At 45.8% G+C, this 9,777-nt stretch overlaps 1 protein-coding gene across 2 annotated transcripts in view; it reads right to left on the bottom strand.

Moving 5' to 3' along the window:
- Nucleotides 1-1,643, bottom strand: part of SLC38A1 (solute carrier family 38 member 1) — a 34,830-nt gene extending 33,187 nt beyond the window's left edge. For both annotated transcript variants that reach the window (XR_001414296.1, XM_014963771.1), the window contains exon 1: nt 1,431-1,643. Coding sequence is in view for 1 of the 2 variants with exons in the window: in XM_014963771.1 (XP_014819257.1) it covers nt 1,431-1,549 (119 nt within the window). In the remaining variant the exon portion in view is untranslated. The remainder of the gene's footprint in view (nt 1-1,430) is intronic.
- Between the last annotated feature and the right edge of the window lie 8,134 nt (nt 1,644-9,777).

The following is a 9,777-nucleotide window of genomic DNA, read 5'->3' as shown; positions in this document are numbered from 1 at the left end:
GCTCTTTTTTTTTTTTTTTTTTTTTTAACAGAAGTGGTTTGCGTTTTGTTTTGGCACTTTCCATCAAAGCAGTTGCATCAGAAAATTCCTGACCAGCGCTAATCTTCATCGGTGCAGCTGCGCTGTGGTCGCAGGGCTACACAGCACAGCTGGCGACCGCCCCAGGACTTCCCCGGGCGGGTGGCGGGGGGCCAGGCCAGCCACCTCCTGCTGGGGGGCCATCACCCACACCACCAGCCAGGGCCCCTGCTCCATCCCGGGGCATGGCCAGCTGGTTTTCCTGCCCGCATGGTATGGCCAATGTTGGGTGCTTATTCCCACCAGGCTCCCTGTCCGCCCACACGGCCATGAGAGCCACAGGGCCCTACCCTCACTTGGGAAAGACCAGCTTTTAATTCTGTTTTTACACGAGAAAGTGAGTTTCTCTGGGTAGCCAGAGAAGCTGCTGCCAAAAGGAAGAAAGGGCAAGAGAAGAGGTTTTTAAAGACCATAAACACAGGCAGTGGCAGCCCAGCCATAACCCAGCAGGATGATGTGCCAGCAGAGGCCTCCCAGCAGCACCAGTGCCGGGCAGGGCTGGATCCCCGCACAGACACTGGCCAGCCGGTGTGCTCCACCTCCCTTTGCAATGTTTGAACAGGAAGTTTGATCACAAAACAGCTTCTTGTTTTACAGCTCGCAGAACCCAAACAGGGTCCTTCAGCAGGTCTTTGCTGTAAACAGGGCAGCTCAGCATCTGTTGGAAGCTGGGAGGAAGGCCTGAAGAACCCCTCTCAGGTGGAACAGGCTGCTCTTTGAAATGACTTGGACAGCTTACAGGAAGAGTCTACTGCCCAATTTAAACAAAAGTAATGATTTTCACCAATGTTTTTTGAACTTGACATGGGTTGGGTATACGCGGCTCCTCACCATCCTTGCTTCAGGGAGCGACGGCCGCTGCCCAGTTCACCTGGCCCAGTTGGGAATGTGGACCAAGGCTACATTTGCTACCAACAGCACCAGCTGTAAATCCCCAAGGGCTTGGGTGGAAGGAGCTGGCCAGGCAGGTTAAAATTGTCATATCAGAGATCAAAGGTCAACAAAGAGATTTGCCCCAAATGATGCCAATGGTCTCATTGTATTAATTAACATTACTTCTTCGCTGTGTGCAAGCAGACATTTCAAAATGTTGGCTTTTTGCTACATTATATGTTTGTGCATTTTATTAGACTAATTTGAAAGATTCAAAACGATGAATAAATTGCCACTCTGTTTGCTTTATCTGCTGTTGCAGCCTATGCCCAACAGATGTCACATATGAAATTCAAATTACATCTTCAAATGGAGCATGACTTGCTAATGAATAATTCAAGACATATACTGAAAATTAGAATGCTGTTTTTAAACAGTGTGTTTCTTAGCACAGGCAGCGTCAGTGGAAAAATACTCACCTATTTATCTGGCCATTTTCCACCTCTGTGAAATCATTTGAATCATTGCTGATGTTATCATCTTCAGGGACAGTCATATTCTGCAATTCAGTCAGCTCTAGTCCAGCTTTGAAAGGCATCCTGGGTGAGGAACTGTACGTATCCAAGTGTTTCTCCAAATATTAGTGTTCGCTTGGTATCTCGTGAGTAAACTGCAGCCACAGTGTCAGCAACCTGAATAAAACACAAGAAAAAACCCGAAGGTCTATACCACCAACAGCAGACAATATCACCAGAAGAAACCAGTGAATCCTGGACAAGGGCGGCTGTCTTTACCAACCAAATTTGTACTGTTAGAAGGACCTCTGGTTATAACCTAAATGCATTGCAGAACAGTAGTAACTTTATATGCCTTAATGGGATCAACTTCACTAACCTTACAAATTTACCTGGTCCCACAAACCAACTGCTGAAGACAGTACTCGTATTTACAAACTACTGAGCTGACAAATCCTATTTATTTCAGGAAAAAAACTTCACCACCTACAAATTAAGGAATAAAAATGATTTGCTTGTCCAAGTCCCATTTTGATATTCATCTTCTGTTATGTTCTCCATGTTGCCTCTTACCTAAAAATATAAAATAGCTTGTGTCCGTGCTTTCACTAAGTGGATGGAACAGAGGGGTAGAGTTACCCTAGTACTCTGTTCTACTAATATCTGTATTCCAACTATTTGAATGGGTTTAGGTTTTTTTGGTAAAGAGGGTGCTTTGTGTATGGTTAAACTTATTCTGAACAAGGAGAGAGACAGACAAAAACAAATCTCTAAGATCATATATCATAGGAAGAAAGAGTAATGTATATCTTGTGTCAAGCAGTTATTATCTAGAGATCAGGTGATCTCCCCTCTGATAGATGTGTTGCTTAAAAGCACCGAGAATAACACCAAAGGCAGATCAGACAACTCTGCTACGGTGACATATTTCCTCATCAGCAATGCAAATCAACTGAAAGACCAATATTTTCCGGACTCCAACCACTCTCAGCTGAGCTACAACTCCAGCGTGGTGCTGAGGCAACAGGATGTTATTCTCAAACGAGCTCCTGCACCACAACCTCTCTCAATTCCCATTTTGTGAATGAATTTTCTGCAGCATTGCCAAACAGTTCACCCTGGGGTACATGGTGAATGCTCAGATGCCAGATTAATTTGGGGATATTTTCAAGTTCTCAGGGCTACCTCAAAATCATTGAACTGTTTGCATGCAACCAAAGAAACAGGAACATCCCTGGCTCTGGCAGGGTACTATGTCGAGGCAGGAGGATGTAGTTCACTTGTTCAGTTATGACATCTGCCTGTTTCAAATTAAGTTTACAAGACCCAATACTCCTGGTTTATACCACATCCCCACCAAGCAGAAAAGGCCTTTGCAAATGAGCCTTTTTTCCCACCCTGTAAATACTTTCTCAGAAATGTAATTTTATCTTGAAGTTTACACGTGCTCCCAACATTTACTCAAGACCCCCAAACTGTCCAAATTTCAGTAAGCCTTGAGGCTTACAGTAGGGCAGGATCAGCTCTTTTCTCCTGAAGGAACAACTAAGCAGGTGGTCATGGTGGCAGACAGGGCCTGGTACAGCCTGGTGCAAAGATGGGGAGGGGGGGGAATGTGAACTGAATCCTTTTCAACTCCCCTACAGAAGAGATTTCCACTAGAGATACCAGATTGCTCAGGTATTGAAAAAAAGAAAAGAAAAAAAAGAAAAGAAAAATGGATTTAGGCTGCTGATAAATAAATGCAGACTGGCAAGCACAGGGTGCTTTTAGCAGTGACATTCTGGAACAGTCTTCCCAGAGGCTGTAGGGATAAAATAGTCTACCTATTTTGGAAGAGAAGCACGATCTTTTTATAAAAGGATAAAGCCACAGGAGACAGTGACTGCTGAGGTGGCAAGGACCGAGCCCGCTGAATCCTGAAGCTTCTTGTGACCATGAGTTCCTAAAATAAACAATTCCTTAATAGACGTGACAACCTCTGTACCGAGATCTGTATCCCCTGGCATTTAAAAACCCGTGTAAAGCTTCCTGTAAGATTGAAGCAGAGCAGCTTTCCCTTTGGGCATCGTTTTGCATCACGGTCCCTGAGGAGGATTTTCAGAACTGCCTTGACATTGCCTGTGCTTAATAAATTTCCCAGGTGCCGAAATTAGCGGTGCTGTGAGGTAAGCGGCGTGCGGGAGAGCAGACTCCTCAGCTCACTGACGTGCAGCTCCTGCTTCGCGCCCTTCTGCCCCTCTGGAGCTGAAATGCTGCAGGGCCGGATCGGCAGGAAAATGTCTCGCTGCTTTATTCACAAGGAATCTTTGCGATGAATAAATGACAAGCTTTTTTTTCTTTCTTTTGTTTTAATCAAAACTCTGACTCTACAAAAAATTGATTGAATGAAGGTGCGGCAAAACCTTAGTGCAAGCAGCGCCAGCTGAAGCACCAGACATCATTCCAGCCCATCCCAAGATTTCAGGAAGATGAGTTGCTCCTGAAGCAGCATGACAGCAGCCACATCTTTGAATCTGGCAGGAGTTCTTGCTAGGTTAAGTGATTGATTAAAAAAAAACAAACCCAACAACACCACCGAACAAATCCCTGAAACCAAAAAAATTGTTGAGTGAAATAATGCATTTTGCTTCCAAGTATGAGAAAACCTGATCTCAGCGTCAAAACGCAAGGAGGGTGAAAAGAGGGCGGTGGGGCTGGGGACTGAAAAATTCACTGTCACAGCATGAACTCATCGCAAATCTTTGGCAAAGGATAAGCACTTCATCCTTAGCACCTCCATCTATAAAATGAAGATGATAATAGCGACAATAGCACTCAGTTTGTGAAGCACTTGCAGATTCAGAGGGAAAGGGTAATAGAAGTGTGACACCTGGAAAAAAACACTATGTAAACTGCAGATTTTTTGCAAAACTAACTTTAACGTACACATATACAAAGCAAGCCCTTTGCCATTGCTAATCACTCTAGGCACCCTCCACAGTCAGTGGAGTACAGGTGGTCACGTCAATTCCATCCCCAAATCACCTCTTTTAAGTTTCAAGTTCACAGATGAGACAGATCATGGAGGCTACAGTCCCAAAGGGCAGGGTTTGTGTCAACTAGCTTTATTCCCTACAAGCCAAGTGTCCGCTCCAGGCTCATCACTTGGCCTCTGCAGTGGAGCCTGGTGTTGCCAGAGGACAATCCACCCCAGCTCCCAGGAGGGGTTTGCAGCCACGATGAGCTGCTCTCTGCAAATGCAATGGCTTTGGTCCCTAAGGGAGCTGTGACACTGGGGTGGCTGGGCTAAGTCAGTCACCACCTCAGGGGGAGTTGCCACTAATGCTGTGGGAAGAAAAAAAGATAAATTTGCTTCAACTAATAAAAATTCACTGTACGTTGATGCTGAGCTATACTGGAAGTGGCATGGTAATATTTTTACTTTTAAGGCCTTTTCATTCAAGAAACATCATGAAATAAACGCAAATAAAAAAAGCTATGTTGGCAAGAGTTCCTAGACTGAGCTTTATTCCTAATTCACATTGAAAGGCTGTACATAATCATGTGAAGAGCGACCATAGCAACCCAAATCAGTTCAGTTGCTGTACCTACTACTGTGCCCAACCTTAAACTTCCCAAGAAGAAAACTTCCAGATACCTGCCGTCAAACCTCGCTCTTCAGACACACAAGTAGTAACTCAAAAGAAGAAATAAGAATTTTGCTCTTCAAACTTTTCCACTCGGATGGGCAAATACTCCTCCTTGAAAGAGGAATCACGCCGAGAGAAAATGAGGAAAGAGCTAATGACCCTTCTGAAGGAACCTCAGAAGCCTGTGGTAGCTGATCCAGCTCCTCTGTTTAGTAGAAAAAGCACTGTTCTGGCCTAGGAAATTGGCTTTCTCTTTAAACATCCCATGGCATGCCTTGTAAAACCCGTCATGGATAATTTATTCATCGTGTGCTCCTTGCAGAATATGGGAAAGATTACAACTGGTCACAGACTTCAGAAGGAGGACTGTGAGATGACACAAGAAGATAAAATAAGTTTATTTTTCTCAAGGACACTGAGACCTTCACAAGCCATTAAAACCCATTCTAAACACTGGAGTCATTTTTTCTCTTGCCTTCTGAAACATTAAAAAAAAATTAAAAAAAATCCCTGCAACTCCACTTTTCTGGAGTGTTAAAATACCTCAACAGGAATAATGGGCTCAAAAAGTCTGCATTTGAAAAAATCTGGTAATACAGACAATCTAACTTTACTTCTTCTACTGACTCAAGCATGAATCCTTTCTGGGAAGTACCTGGAAGAGATGTAATCTCAGAAGTCGTGTTTTTCAGAAGTTGTGTTTTTCAGAAGTTGTGTTGGAGTTTTTTTGTTTGTTTGGGTTTTTTATTCTTGTTTGTTTGCTGGAAGCTGTGTTTTTAAAAGTAACATCACTCCTGGTGGTAATGGTTTAACTCATAGGCCATTTTTTTCATATCCTGTGAGTGACATCATTAAAAAAGTGCCATCTTAAGTCACATGGCCACTCAAAAGGTGACCCAGTATGTCAGAGGTGTTTGGGTGAGTGGTTGGGCCGGACACCACCTCCCCTGTCCCTGGGTATGGTTTCTGTCACGTGCCCTCACACACACACAGGGCACTTCACCGGGCACTTCATTCACCAAGAGCTACCCACAGTCAAACAGTTTTGGGAATGGCAAATATCCAAGACATGCTAAGCAATTTTAGCTATGAAATTCAAGATAATTTGCTTAAAAGCTGAAATACGACTCAACTTTCCTCTCAAAGGGAGTTTTGCCAAGAACTCCTCTTGGTCTGTTACAAGCCATCAGAATCCAGTGCTTGAGCTGTTTATATTCCTGCAAAGCCTGAGATGTGATACATCTTTCTTTCCTCATACTTTTGAAAGTTGTCTCAAAGAGGAGCAATGTGACCAGTAAGATACCATGTATATAAATAATGCAACACTGAGCCTGAAACTCTGTGTACGGACTATTCACTTACATGACAAAAAGCAAGAATAGGTTTTAGATGTAACAGTATCACGTTGGGAGGCGGAGAAGCAACCGTCTCCTTTTTGTTCAGCGTTAGTGAACAAAATTAGTTAGCGGAGAAGCAACTATCTCCTTTTTGTTCAACATTAGTGACACCTGACATGCGGAACATAAAGCTCCTGATTTACTCGTCATCTACAGGAAGGACAAAGCGGAGAGATTAGAGAAGAGCCACTGAGATAACAAAGAGCTTGGAAATTAAAGACTGACTCACATCCACTGAGCAAACATCTGCAGTGCTTGAAATGTCATTGCCTCTAGCTCCTCGGTCCTGTCCCTCTGCAGCCGGCTGCACCCATGGCACTGGTGGAAGGAAGCGGCTTCACCCCAGCCCCGCTGGGCTCAAAGATGCCACGGAGAACCACCAAGGTGCCGGCACATGCCCATCCTGCCCACTGGCAACACTGCCAGGCCGTGGGCAATGCGGTGGCTGGAAGGCCTTCCAGCTGCTGCAGCTGTTTGCTTGGTGGCTGCAAGCCATCACCTCTCATTTCCAGACTCCTCCTCTCCCACACAGCCCCCACGGCGTGAGAAACAGTTAAAAGATAAGGTGGTGGTGGTGGTGGTGGTGAGGAAACAAACAAGTGACAGAAGACTTGAGAAGGAAGCTCGGAGAAGGATGCTATAAAAAAAGAAGTGAAGAGCACAAATGTGGATTCTCAGCCTCTCTCTGTACTGCGTGACCTTGCGCTGCAACAGGAAAATGTCTCTGCTCTGCCCCATCGCTCTCCACACTGCCCTTCCATGCTGCCAGAAAGAAAGGGAAGACAGTCCCAAATTAAGTCTCGACAGGCTACTCAGCTGATCAAAGGCAGGCAAATAAGAAATCATAAAATCCCAGTCTGATTCACCCAGTGATTCATTACTTTAGGCAAAACACTTAAAGATGAGCCATAAAGGAAAATGGTTTTAAGTACATTTTTGTTTTGAGCCCTTCCCAGTCAATTTAGGGAAGGCATTTGGCAGAGGACTATAGTCACATTTTTTCCTAATTATATTTCTCTGTGAAATCCTCTCAACAGTCTCGGTTTTGCTGAAGGGATCCCAGAACGCACTGCCACAAATAAATGAACTCTTGCCTTCCACAGAAAGGGGCAGAGCTGTACGAGTGGGGCTTTACGGGTTACAGCAATGAAGCAGACTGTCCAGATGTTTTTGTAAGGGCTAGATAGCACCTCTGAAATTCTTATTTAAAATAAATTTTGTACTACAAAAGGAAGAACCCTTTGCATAAGTTTGTATGTAACTTACATTGCCTCCTGCCCCAGTTTACAAATAATTTCTTTGCTTCTGTTTTCCTGACTGTAAGAGACTCAAAATTACATTACCCGATAAGCTTGTACAAATATTATGAGAGTTAATGGCAAAAGGGCCGTGAAACATTTTCAACATGAAAAAGCTGCCATTTTTCCCAAGACTGGCCGCTCATACTTCTTGGATTGGGTTAAGGTCACAGCAATACATATCTACCAGAGAGGAAACTGAATTCAGGCTTAGAATATTTAAATATTCCCACAACGTCTCATTTGACTTTACAATGCAAACTTTTAAAACAGTGGTTATTGTCTCGTTATGTGCTAAACGTGTTTCTGCAGAATTGAGCAAGCTGAGAAAAAGGCAGGGGAGAGCACGGGAGGAAGGCTCAGTCACCACTCTTCCCCTGGTAAAGAACAAACCCCCAAACCAGAAAGCCTCAACGAAACGCAGGACAGAGGCGCAGGATGAGCAGCCACAAGCAGGCTGACTGGGAGAGCCCTGCTTCCCCTTCTAGCCTTTAAAACCCTTACAAAAAGCAGGATCTGGGCACCAAGGACAATTGCTCCTCGGTGTTGTACACCAGCCTGCAGAAAGCCTGGAACACCTCAGGGGATAACCCTCTGCACAAGGGGCGTGTGGAGCGTCTCCCGTCCTCACCCAGGCTGGAGAGCCCAGTTGGTCCAACGACAGCGTGAATAGTCTCGAGCCACAAGGCAGAGGATGCTGCAGTGTGCTTCAGTGAAGTGCTCTCTCTATGGTGCCTCTTAAAAAGACAAAAAACCCTTCCAAAAAAGCAAAGTCGAATAGGAGTCATTCAGTACGACAGTGAGGCAGATCCCATTTTAGTCAGTGATTTTCCACCGAGCCACAGCAGAAGGCCTCTGCTCACCAGCAATATGGCAATTCCTAGATTTCAGAGAGGTTTTGCCAGTCGCTTTCAGCACAATTTCAGCACAGGCTCCTGCCCTGAAAAGGGCAGTTATTGATACTCTGTATCCTTCAGCAACAGATGGAATTTCCTTTTAGCGGCTTTTTAAACAAAGTTGGTATTTTGGTGGCAAATGAAGTAAAAGTTAGATGGAAGGACGCGCTTTCTTTCTCCCTCTGTAGCTGTTTTTCTGTTTTTACTTTTCATCTAAGACGGTTAGACTCAGAATGGCTTCCCCCCCCCCCCCCTCTTCTGTTATTGTTCTATTAAACTGTTTTCATCTCAACCCATGAGGTTCCCCCCCCCCCCCCCCCCCCCTTTTCTTCCAGAATGCATTTTATCAGTTAACAAGGACCTGTTTCTAACACTTTACTTTTAGAACAATGGCTGGTCCATGTTATTTTGCCTTTCGAGCAAAACCCAAACAAACCTAAAGGTGAACGAAACACCACAAAGGCAGAGGTTACTGCCGTTTGGAAGGTTGGTAGGAATGCCCCAAAGCAGGCCCTGGGACACCCGACAGCCTGAGGAGATGTGGTGGGTTCAGCTGGTGGCACAAGCAGGCCGTATAGCTTTGGCCTTCCATAAAACCAGCGGCCAAACGGGGTGGTGGTGGTTGTTCCAGTCCTTCTAGTGTCACATAAACACAGCACGGCTTTACACACCGGCTTTACACACCTCCCCGTCGTCTCCCCTTTCACAAGGAGGTCCGTCCTACCCACAGGTTGCCGTGCAAACTCTGCAAAACAATGGAACAAACCCTCTGCCATGAGACCCAGCTGGCCCTACGCTCCCCTCAGCGGGGGCATTCCCGGGCACTCCAACCTGCCCCTTTTTGTTCTCGCCTCGGGCTCATTAAAAGCGGGCGGCTGAGCTGTTACTATGTCTTTACGGGCGCACACACACACACACACACACACGCGTGCGCGCCGTGGGCCCAGCCTGCATTTTCCGAATGCCGTGAATCTCCCCCTGCCCCTGTGGCAGCCCCGGCCCCCGGCCCGCGGCAGGAGCGCTCCCCGGCGCGGCGGGGCTCGGCCCGCGCCCGCGCATCTTGCGGGGGCTGCGGCGCAGGGGGGGGG

Source organism: Calidris pugnax, unplaced genomic scaffold (genome assembly GCF_001431845.1).
Source record: "Calidris pugnax isolate Ruff unplaced genomic scaffold, ASM143184v1 scaffold44, whole genome shotgun sequence".
Taxonomy (NCBI): Eukaryota; Metazoa; Chordata; class Aves; order Charadriiformes; family Scolopacidae; genus Calidris; species Calidris pugnax.
The sequence above is the reverse complement of the archived record's forward strand: the minus strand, read 5'-3'. Positions and strand labels throughout refer to the sequence as shown.